The sequence below is a fragment of the Oryctolagus cuniculus genome, chromosome 17 (assembly GCF_964237555.1).
Source record: "Oryctolagus cuniculus chromosome 17, mOryCun1.1, whole genome shotgun sequence".
Classification (NCBI taxonomy): domain Eukaryota; kingdom Metazoa; phylum Chordata; class Mammalia; order Lagomorpha; family Leporidae; genus Oryctolagus; species Oryctolagus cuniculus.
The window spans coordinates 18,162,164-18,173,004 of NC_091448.1; the positions used below are offsets into that span (position 1 = coordinate 18,162,164).

The 10,841-nt window shown below is 62.5% G+C and overlaps 1 protein-coding gene across 4 annotated transcripts; it reads right to left on the reverse strand.

Moving 5' to 3' along the window:
• Positions 1–63: 63 nt before the first annotated feature.
• GFAP (glial fibrillary acidic protein) lies at positions 64–8,789 on the reverse strand. 4 transcript variants are annotated; one of them, XM_051825787.2, is made up of 10 exons: positions 8,308–8,788; positions 7,392–7,452; positions 7,088–7,183; positions 6,355–6,516; positions 5,286–5,411; positions 4,873–5,093; positions 4,351–4,394; positions 3,942–4,064; positions 2,089–2,174; positions 64–1,540 (listed from the first exon to the last, which is right to left on the reverse strand). In XM_051825787.2, exons 1-10 carry the CDS (start codon positions 8,766–8,768, stop codon positions 1,499–1,501), a joined length of 1,422 nt encoding a protein of 473 aa, XP_051681747.1. In that variant the 5' UTR covers positions 8,769–8,788; the 3' UTR covers positions 64–1,498. The 4 variants fall into 4 exon arrangements, with proteins under 4 accessions (XP_051681747.1, XP_051681748.1, XP_069916680.1 ...); XM_051825788.2 differs by lacking the exon at positions 3,942–4,064 and having other exon boundaries at positions 8,308–8,787; XM_070060579.1 differs by lacking the exons at positions 64–1,540; positions 2,089–2,174 and adding an exon at positions 2,290–2,583 and having other exon boundaries at positions 8,308–8,789.
• Between the last annotated feature and the right edge of the window lie 2,052 nt (positions 8,790–10,841).

Sequence of the window (10,841 nt, forward strand, 5' to 3'; positions counted from 1 at the left end):
GATCTGGGGGAAGAAGCCAGCCGGGCCCGCCCTCTGGTGCACAGATTGGAGTCCACTCTGGGCAAGGCCGCAGAACTTATCTTTATTTTTCCCTCAGTGACTAAAGGCAGCGGCAGCAGTGGCAGTGGCAGGAAGTGGGGGAGGGGACACCAAGTCTTGGGAAAGGGGAGGGGCCCCACCTCTGCTTCCCTCTGGCCTTAGAAGGGAGAGGAGGACCCTGGGGTGGGCCCTCAGCCCTCCCACCTGACTGTGGGCACAGATGCCCACCACATGCCCGCCGGTCTCCCCCAGGAAAACAGAGCAGGTGCTCTGGGGCGGGCGTCCAGGCTGTAGGAACACAGCCGGATGTCTTCACCGTGCTGTGCCGCAGTCTCCCCAGTTACAAAACAGGGAGCTGCCGGCTACACTTTGTGTGTGAGAGGGACTGCAGGGGTCCTTGGCGTAGGGAAAAGTGGGTGCTGTTACGGGGAGGGGGTGGCTTCAGAGGCCAGGCTGGACAGGGATTATGTAGCAAGGAAGGGGTCTCAGGACTGGGACAGCGTTGTGCCCTGCCCCTGCGGACAGCAGCCCCCCTCTCTCCTCCTCCACCGTCTTCCCGAAGATGTCACTTCCTTGATTTCCACAACACAGATGCCCAGTGTAGCTGGTCAGCCACACCCACCCCGCTCTAATGTCTAGCATTGCCCCGACCACCGCCTCTACCCTCTCTCCTAGCACCCCCCTCCAGCCTGTATGGGGTGGGGGGGTCCTCATGGGTTTGACCTCTCTGCACTCATGCCTAGGGGCCAGGCAGCCCCTCTGCTCCCTCCTAGTACCCCTTCCCTCTCCACTTCACTGTAGATCCCCCAAGTGCTGCGCACCAAGCTCCCACCTGCCCACAGCCCGGCTCCCTGGAGGGCAGCCCAGTGGGGCCGAGACTTGTGAGTCATCATGCAGGAGGGCCCATCTGGGATCCGGGAGGCCAGCACTATGGCCCGGAGACTACCCCAGGTGGCGGGACAGCTCTGCCCACTCTCAGACTGATGAGCGTCAATGTAGAAGAACAAGGAGCCTCTGGCCAGGGCCACCTTGCCTGTGGGGGCTTTCCCACCTCAGGTCTCTTTCCCTCCAGCAACCTAAGGGAACCCAACGGCACGGAGGGCCTCCGGCTCCAGCAACAGTTGTCATAACAACAGGGATCTAGGATGTGTTCTGTTAGGTCCTCTGCCCTCCCCAACTTCTCTCCTTTCTCCTTATTCTAACCCGGGCTGCTGGCCATGCCCCTCCAGACTGCCCCTTAGGAGGGAGGGCCCTGTTAGTTGGAATCGCTGGTGCGGGGTGGGTGCCATCTGGCTGAGCTACTGCTGATGGAGCCTAGGGCAGCAGGCTGATGTAGGGATGGAGCAGGGAGCACAGGCAGCCAGGCTGGGTGGGCTTGCAGGTCCGGGGGACTGAGCTAAGCGAGGAGGGGCAGCTCTCTTGTGCCTGCTGTGGGGCAGGGCCACCAATGGGCCACGCCTCACATCACATCCTTGTGCTCCTGCTTGGACTCCTTAATGACCTGCAGGGCACAGGGAAGATGCACAGTGCAACAGTTAGGAGCCCACCCAGCCTCACAGACCCCCGGCTCAGGGCTGTGGCCTTGGGCCAGACCCCAAGCTTCCTGGGTCTTCTCTTGATAGTGACTTCAGCGGCCACACCTGGCACCTGGTGAGCTGTTGTGACTGGGGAGGGCGTGTGCCATAGCCCCCAGCCCCATTCCTCCGCAGCCACCTTTGACCAAGCTGGATGGGAAAGCCCTCCCTCTCCCCACTGTCCTGGCTACAGTTGTGAGTGACACCTGCCAACTTTAAATTCTCTCTCTCCACCCACAGGCCTGGCACTGGGGGTGCCGGGGTCTGAGGGTGAGAGAGGGAGACAGCTAGAGCTAAGACCCCATCGGGTGGCCCGGGTGCTCAGCAGGTGCCCAGGCCTCCCAGAGCGGCCCTTGGAGGGGCTGGGGAAAGGGAACTACATTCAGGCCCCTCCCTTCCTCAGCTCCCGGGGGGCTCCTTGGCATTGTGGGGACCCGGTAGGTGTCGGTCTATGGCAGCCAACATCGCTGCTCACCTCGCCGTCCCGCATCTCCACGGTCTTCACCACGATGTTCCTTTTGAGGTGGCCTTCTGACACAGACTTGGTGTCCAGGCTGGTCTCTACAAGTGGGAGGCAAGGAGACCTCCCGTGGGCTCCCAGAGCACGGCGCCACGTCTCCCGCTCCCACCCTGCCCATCGCACACCCTGATCATGAGTGGAAGAGCCTCAGCAGCCAGCCAGGGAGAACCGAGGCACTCCCAGAGGGGCCAGGACCCCCGATGCCTACGGCGCTGGGCAGGCCCTGGCAGGGGTGTCTAGTCCTGTCCTGGCTTCAGCCCTTCACCAGCCCTTGCCTGGCACCTGGCTGCGCCGAGGAAGGAACACACGCGGGGCGGAATCGGCGACCAGAGCTCAAGTCCCAGCTCAGCCACTCGCAGGTACCCGCTGCACGCAAGTCAGTTGACCTCTCCAGCCTCAGTTTCCTCTTCTGCAAAGTGGGGACGATAGTGCCTGCTTCTCCAGGTGGGACTGAGGAGCCGATGGACTAAAATGATGTGTGGTGGGGATGAAGCCACCGCTTTCCACGCCAGCTTCCCTATCAGAGCACCAGCCTGAGTGCTGGCTGCCCTGCTGCGGGTCCTGCTCCCTGCCAGTGCACCTGGGGGAGCAGTGATGCATGGCCCAAGCCCCCCAGGCTCCTGCCCGTGCATGGGGGACACCTGGATGGAGCTCCTGGCTCCCAGCGTGCATCTGGCCATTGTGGCCATTTGGGGAGTGAACCCGCAAATGGGAGATCTCTCCGTTTCTTCCTCTCTCTCTCTCTCATTCTGCCTTTCAAATCTTTAAATAAAATGGATGCTAGAGATGTGATGCATGTTAGTGCTCAGTGTATGGGTCCCTTTCTTGTCCCCCTTGTCCCTTCCCTACTTCTCTTTGCCACTTGTCTGGGCCCTGGCACTTGGCAGGCACTGGCAGTAGGCCCTCTGCCTGTTGGCCCGAGCGCAGCCTGGCACAGGTGTCTCTCATATTCCTTTTTTTTTTTTTTTTTTTTGACAGGCAGAGTGGACAGTGAGAGAGACAGAGAAAAAGGTCTTCCTTTTTGCCGTTGGTTCACCCTCCAATGGCCGCTGCAGCTGGCACATCGCACTGATCCGAAGCCAGGAGCCAGGTGCTTCTCCTGGTCTCCCATGCAGGTGCAGGGCCCAAGGACTTGGGCCATCCTCCACTGCACTCCTGGGCCATAGCAGAGAGCTGGCCTGGAAGAGGGGCAACCGGGACAGAGTCCGGCGCCCCGACCGGGACTAGAACCCGGTGTGCCGGCGCCGCAAGGCGAAGGATTAGCCTAGTGAGCCGCGGCGCCGGCTCTCATATTCCTAAACATGCCAGCCCTGAGGAAGAGGGCTGCTTTTTCCTCTCAGCCAAGAATCATTTGAAGGCCACATACAAGTAAAAGGCAATTGAGTCCCCTGCTCCCCTGCCCCCCGCCCCCACAGAGAACATGTCACACTCAGTCATTTTAAAACCAAGAGCAGGAGAAGCCTTATTCCCAACAAGAACAGCAGCCCTGTGGGCCAAACAGAGCTGAGCAGGAGAGCCTCAGGGCCAGACGAGCCAAGCAGAAGGCCCGGCCACCAGGCACAGCAGACTCAGGGCGCTTCCGGGGAAGAGAGGTGCGGCAAGGGCTGCCATCTGCTCAGAGGCCCCAGAGCATCTCAGCCTTGACATTGACCAACTCATTTACTCCCCCCACCACCGAGGGGGGAGATGACCCTGTGCCCTGCCCCTCTAGGACGAGCATGGGAGGAGGAGGGAGTGGGAAAATGGGTTTGGTGAGGCTTCCTCCCATCCAGCTGAGCAGGGCAGTTCGGGAGAGGCAGGCAGCTAACCGAGCGCCGGCGGGGCTCCGTTTACAATCTGCTGGTGAGCCTGTATTGGGACAACTTGTACTGTGAGGCTTTTGAGATGTCTGGTGACCTTGTGACTTTCCCCTTCTTTGCTGCTTTTGCCCCCTGCAGTGACAAGCAGTTAAAGAAAACAAACACACAAACACTCAGAAGGGCAGAGCATGCGTGTCCAGGACTTGCAGACGGGGCAGAGGTTGAATTCTGCAGTGGAGGGGGTGGGACGCAGGGCGGGCGCAAGCCCCGGCTGGAAACGCCTGGGTGAATCCTGAAGTCCCCCAAGGACAGCCCCAGCCACTGTGTCCTAGTGGTCAGTGCCAGGCCAGAGCAGCCCACAGGCCTGGGGGAGGGAGTGGAGAGCCAGCCCCTCCCCACAGGGCCAGGCTCCACTGACCTCGGATCTGCAGGTTGGAGAAGGTCTGCACGGGTATGGTGATGCTGAAAGAGAGCAGAGGGACTGGGTGACCCGGCTGGTCCTCGGCCACGGCCGTCACGACGACCCCGAGGCCTCGATCCAAGCCAGCAAAGTCTGACTCCGCTTCTTAGCTTTCCCCAGCAGCCAAAGCGGTCTTTTCAACTCCAAAAGTCTGCGGTGGGCTTGGGCGTGATCTGCCAGAATGGAGGCTTGGAAGACCGCAGCGGGGAGGGCAGGGTGCAGAGAGGTCCGCAGAGGCAGAAGAAATCAGTCCCGGCTTTGCCGGGTGGGTGGCAGACGAGCCCACCGGTCCTGGGCCCACCCATCCATACATCCATCCCTCCATTCATCAGACGTTCACGGCGTGTCAGGCAGGCCCTGGGCCGGGCACTGGGGTGGGAGAGGGCTGGGCGGGAGGCGGAAGAAGACTCCGCCCTAGGGGAGCAACGTGGTCCCTTTGGAGGGAGACCCCGCCGGGCCGTGCTCGCGCTCGGGGCTCACCGGTTCTCTTCGCCCTCCAGCAGCTTCCTGTAGGTGGCGATCTCGATGTCCAGGGCCAGCTTCACGTTGAGCAGGTCCTGGTACTCTTGCAGGTGGCGGGCCATCTCGTCCTTGAGGCTCCGCCCCTCCTCCTCCAGCCGGGCCAGCGCCTCCTGGTAGCCCGCCGCCTCCCGCGCGTGGCGCTCCTCCTGCTCGCGCATCTGCCTCTCCAGGGACTCGTTCTGCGGGATGGAGGCGGCGGGTCCCACGGAGCCCCCGACCGACTCCCCGAGGCTCCGCCATCAGCCCCGCCTTCAGCCCTGGTCCCCGCCCCTGGCCCGGTCCTAGAACCTCCTGGAGTTGGCCGGTCCAGTCCGCTCCGCCGCCCCACCAGCCTCCCCTCGCAGGCCCCCGGCCGGCCCGCCAGCGCTCACCGTGCCGCGCAGGGACTCCAGGTCGCAGGTCAGGGCCTGCAGCTGGCGCCTGTAGTCGTTCGCCTCGTGCTTGGTCTGGCGGAGCAGCTCCGCGTTGCGGGCAGCGGCATCGGTCAGGTCTGCAAACTGCATGGGGAGACGCCCTTGGCTGAGCGGCAGACCACAGCCGTGCCTGGTGGCCAGCTGCGTGGGCCCATGGGCAGGTCCCTCCCAGGGCACGGACCCTGGCTGGGGTTACTCTCAGCGACTGTGATCGGTGGACAGGGGGCAGGGTGGCCTCTGTGCACCTCTGCGCCTAGCACAGTGCTGGCTCAGCGAATGGGACACTGCCCCAGAACCCAGAATCTTCTGCTCTGGCAAGTGCACCTGCAGGACTGAACCCCAGTCCTTGTGCAGACAGAGGGACCTGGCAGGCAGAGGGCTGGGTTCTGGTAGCCTTTCTCCCCATGCAACCGGGCAGCGGGGCCTCCCAGCTCCCTCGGGCCTTGACTCTGCTCAGACCATGGCTGGCTTCTGCTACTCCCAGTCCCCAGTCCGGTGCCCAGGTCAGCATCTCTGGGCCCTGCTCTCTGCTTTCTCCTCCAGGCCTCTACACTACACAGGCCCCGCCATCCACTCATCCATGGTCTGCTTGTCCCGAATGCCCCAATGCCACTTCGCCATGACATCTCTCCCGGGTCCCACACTGCCTCGAAACACTGCGCTGTGGTCTCTGTGGGGTCATATTTGGGTCCACATCCCATCTCCCCGCCAGGCTCCTCTGTGTACCCCAGGAGGCTCCTGGCATTGCGGTGAATGCTCAGGAACTCGGGACACTGGCAGGAGAATGCAGCTCCTGAGTGGCCTGGCATGCCCCAATGTTGGCTGACAGTAGTAACAGCAGCAATAATAACGTGAGTACTTTTGGAGTAATTGTGCCCGTGTCACCCTAGGCAAGTTATCTCGCTTCTCTGATGAAGGCCAGTCACCCAGAGGGCACATCCACCCAGATTCCTCTACCCTCCTTGCTTCATTCTCTTGAACAGAACAAGGAGGGCTGCCTGGAGGAGGCAAGCCGGCTTCCGGCTACCTTGGAGCGGTACCACTCCTCGGCCTCGTGCATGTTGCTGGACGCCACTGCCTCGTACTGCGTGCGGATCTCTCTCAGGGCTGCTGTGAGGTCGGGCTTGGCCACATCCAGCTCCACGTGCACCTGCTGTTGGGCCAGCTGCTCCTGGAGTTCCCGCACCTCCTGGCCAGGGGGAGAGAAGGGGTCCCCGGCTCAGCGCCCGGGCTGCGGCTGGGGTTCTGCACAGCATCGCACCCGCTTCTGCCTGTCTCTCAGCCGTGGGTGTTGGCCAGGGGAAACCGGGCAGCCCTTGTGGGAGGAGGTGGCCCAGCTGAGGCTAGGGATGTCCCTGAGGGTCGCCAGGTCCCCTGGGGCCAAGGATTCTGATGCGCGGCTCTGAGGTCAGCGTGCAGAGGGATTTTTTTTTTCTTTAAATACATGATGGCTCTCATTCTCCCGGAGACAGAGGCAGAGGGACTGACCGTGTGACCCTGGCATGTTCTTTAGCCCCTTGGGTCCCACTGTGCTCGGTGAAAAGTAGATGGTTCTGGAAGGGCCCTGTGTCGTGGGGCTGTGCGGGCCTGTTCTCAGAAAGGGAGTGCGGCCGTGTACAGAGGCTGGCGTCGAGCGCTCTCTCGCGCTTACTCCTGCTTTTTTACAACTGCTTCCCTCCTCCTCTGTCTGTCTCCCAGCCGCAGGCCCATGTTGGACCCCTCCCACCGCCCGTCCTCACTCCCCCGCCGCCCGTCCTCACCTCCTCGTGGACCTTCCTCAGGAACTGGATCTCCTCCTCCAGGGACTCAATCTTCCTCTCCAGATCCAGGCGGGCCAGGGTGGCTTCATCCGCCTCCTGGAGAGTGGAGGGGGCAAAGGGCCACTCTGACCCCAGACTCCTCTTCCCTATTGCCCGGCTTTGCCTCGCCCCTCCTCCTGGGATGGGGGAACAGCACATGGTTCTGGGGGCTGGGCTGGGCTGGGGGCTGTGTTTTGGATGGGCTGCCCCGCCCCTCCCCTCCCCCTCTGATGCCCCTCCCCTCGCCTCCCCTCCCCCCTCTGACCTGTCTGTAGGTGGTCAGGTTGTTTTCAGCCTCCATCCTCAGCTCAGTCTCATCCTGGAGCCTGGGGTGGGGGTGGGGGAGACAATTCCTGGGTCCAGGCTCTTCAGAGGACTCTTGGACCCCTGCCCCAACCTCCCTGGGGTGACTGGCTCAGAGACACCCCTCCCAGCCCCAGAGTGACAGGAGGAGGAAGGGCCACCCACGGCCTTTGCAGAGGCCTTGGCCCGGAGGGTGAGCAGCCAAGGGCTTTGGCTTTAACTCATTACTCAAGTGCCTTGCCAGGGTCGCTGCACCTGCTCCTGCTCACACAGGCGCGTCCACGAGCGTCTACCTGCTCCGCATGGGCAAACACATGCATCGCCCTGCCCTCGAGGGCACACCTGCCCTGCTGGCTCAGCAAGGCCCGTGCCCCTGGCCCTGGGGTTTCCTCCGAGCCCGGGGAACTGCCTTTGCAAATGGGTTTTCTGATGCTCTCTGCTTCCCAGCTGCGGGGGGGGGGGGGGGGCAGAGCAACTCCACTGGGGTCACTAGCCCGGGCCAGGGCAGTCACCTGTGCTTGGCACCTAGGCCTGCCCACTCTTTCCTGTCCCCCAGACCCAATCCTCCGCAGGGACCCCAGCTTCTCTTCCAGTTCCTTCTTTAGAGAGACCCCCCCCCGGGGGGGGTTAGAATAGATGAGCTCCACAACTGTGGTCCCAAGGCCCAGTGAAGGAACCACACAGTCCGGGCCCCTGGCTGCTGGCTCGGCTTCCCCAGTGGGGAGGTGCTGAGGGTCCCTGAGACCCTCCCATCGGGCTGGAGAGCAAAGGGAGGGGAATTGAGGGAGCAGTGGGGCAGAGCCCCATTGTCCTGGACTCTGCAGGCAGCAGCCGTTCCCTCCCCGCCTGCGGGCCCGGTCCCTGTGCCCAGTCCTCACTTCTGCCTCAGGGTGCCCAGGTCCTGCGCCAGATTGTCCCTCTCCACCTCCAGCCGGGTGCTGCTGGCCGTGAGCTGGTCGAGCCGCAGCCGCAGCTCCCGCAGCTCAGCCTGGTAGACGTCGGCCAGCTTGGTGGGCTCCTTGGCCCGCAGCTGGTTGAGCTCGGCGGCCAGCGCCTTGTTTTGCTGCTCCAGGAAGCGAACCTTCTCGATGTAGCTGGCAAAGCGGTCATTGAGCTCCATCATCTCGGCTCGCTCACTGGCCCGGGTCTCCTTGAAGCCGGCATTGAGTGCGCCGGCCAGCGAGAAGTCCACCCGGGCCGGGAGTGGAACAGATGTTCGGGCCAGGGAGAGGCGGGCGCCGGGCCCCAGGCGGCGCCCGGGCGCTGAGCCCCCCAGCACCATCTCGGCAGAGGAGGTGTAAGAGCGGCGAGCAACAGAGGCGATGCGTCTCCGCTCCATCCTGGCCCAGCTCTGCCGACTCCTGGGCTGCAGGCTTTATGGAGCCTTGGCTGGAGGGGCAACGCCCCCTGGCATAGCCTGAGAGGGTGGGGCTGGGCTGCAGCCCAGCCATGGGATGCGCTCCTCTCTCCCCACCGAGGGTGAGGGCGCTGCTTCCTGGCCGGGGCTGTGCTGCCTGGGCCTGAAGCCCTGACTTCTGAGCGGGGAGACCCTTTCTCTGGGAAGGTGGGTTAGGAAGGGGCAGGACCTGCTTTCCAGAGCTCTGAGCGCTCACCCAGGCCTCCATCCTAGAGGGCCTGCCTTAAATTTAATGAAGCACAGACGGGCCGTGCAGGCCAGGAAAAGCCCCAGCCCCAGCACGCACCTGGCATCCCCCATCTGAACACGGCCACCCCATGGTCCAGCCTTCTCCCTCTTCCTGGGATCGGCCTGCAGGCTTGGCCCCCCCCACCCCCGGCTCTTTGTCTGCAGTGTCTCATGGAGCAGGGGACGAGCGAGGGAGTGAGGGAGTGTGGCGGGCTGGCTGGGGCAGATGGGCAGCCCCTTTCCCGCGGTCTCGCCCGCCTCCCCTGGCCTCCCAGACAGCTCTACAAAGCAGTTACGAATGAGCTGGCTGGCCCGTGGGAAGCTCTGTTTCTGTTTCCCTGGCGGCCCTCACTCTCCCACTCGAGATTAATCTCCTTTGCGTTCCGAAGCTTCAGGCAGAGAAGACGGAAAAGGCATCCCAGGCTGGGTGGCTCTGGGGACCCAGAAGCCACTGGGGCATGCAGGGGGGCAAGGGGCTGGGGCCAGGACCCCGCTGTCCTTGAGCTTCAGGTCCATTCACCCCTCCACTCTGCTCGCACAGGGCCGGAGCCCGCCAGGCCCCTCGTCGTCTGTGTCCTGGGACTTCTGGGAAGCAGACTCCCCCCTGCAGCCTCCCCGCCACCCCTGCCCCTCTGGCCCGTCTTCCGGGCACTTGCTGAACAGAGCCTTGTTCTCTGGCGCCGGGGAGGGCGCTGCACGGCAAGGGCGGCCCCCAGGGGGCTGTGCTGCTTTTATCCCACGATGCCAGGCTGTCAGGCCGGGGCGGGGGGGGGTGCAGCACAGCCCCTTCTCAATGCACTTCTCGGAAAGCATCTGCGGGGACTTGGGGTGCAGCGGGGTGCAGGCCGGGTGCCCGCCCTGACCATTGTGTCTGTGCCAAGGTGAGTCACTCAGCGGGCAGGGAGGAAAGGCCCCACTTGCAGAAAAGCCTGGCTGCCCCCCCACCCCCGCAGCCCTCAGCACCAACTCAGTCCCAGGCCCCTCCCTCCCAACACACAGGGACGTGTGACACGTGGCAGGCTGCTGCTGAGGTCCCCCTGTGTGTCCCAGAGCAAAGCTGTCCCACATCTGACCCCGGGCCCTGAGCAGTGACCGGAGGAGCGGGATCTTAAGGAGGGGACATGCAGTGACCTTGGAGCCTGCTGGGGGATGGACAGGGGACCTGAAGGGCAGAGCCAGTCCAGGGAGCAGCCCTGGTCCCCGTGCTCATCCCTACGCCTGGGTGCCCTTCCAGACCACGCACATGCTTCCCTCTTGTTCAAGTAACGACTGAACACGGATGAGGCACAGAAAGGATTTGGCGGCAAAGCTTGGTGGACTCTGCACGGGACACCAGTGTGTGTCAGCCGCCACCCTGGGCCCCTGTCCTGGGCTCGGGCCCATCCTCCACCCCACGCTCAGCCCCAAGCTATCTCAAGGTGTCTACGAAGAAGCAGACAGACTTGCTTGTGGTGCTTTTCCAGACTTTCATTATATTTTTGTTACATAGTCACTGTAGGAAAAATTCAGAAAATACAGATAAGCAATACAAAAAAAATTAATTGGCCATAATTTTACCACCTGGAGATAAACACGACCAGATATTTTTCTCTCTGCACGTAGAAACTCATGCTTTTCAAAGTGACTGCATGCTGTACAAATGGTTTTGTGATTTGCTTTTTTCACTGCACAATATGTTGTGAACATCTTTCCATATCAATAAATATTTATCTACATCATCATTTTAACAGCTGCATGGTTTTCCACTGTATGCGCTCATTTACCAAC

What these genes read in the sequence shown, in the direction of transcription:
- GFAP (XM_070060579.1), bottom strand. Translation starts at nt 8,768, where the DNA reads ATGGAGCGGAGACGCATCGCCTCTGTTGCTCGCCGCTCTTACACCTCC. An exon ending in ACCTGACCACCTACAGACAG is followed by an intron (nt 7,184 to 7,391) that starts GTCAGAGGGGGG and finishes TCCACTCTCCAG; the next exon opens with GAGGCGGATGAAGCCACCCT. An exon ending in AGGAGTGGTACCGCTCCAAG is followed by an intron (nt 5,412 to 6,354) that starts GTAGCCGGAAGC and finishes CTCCCCATGCAG; the next exon opens with TTTGCAGACCTGACCGATGC.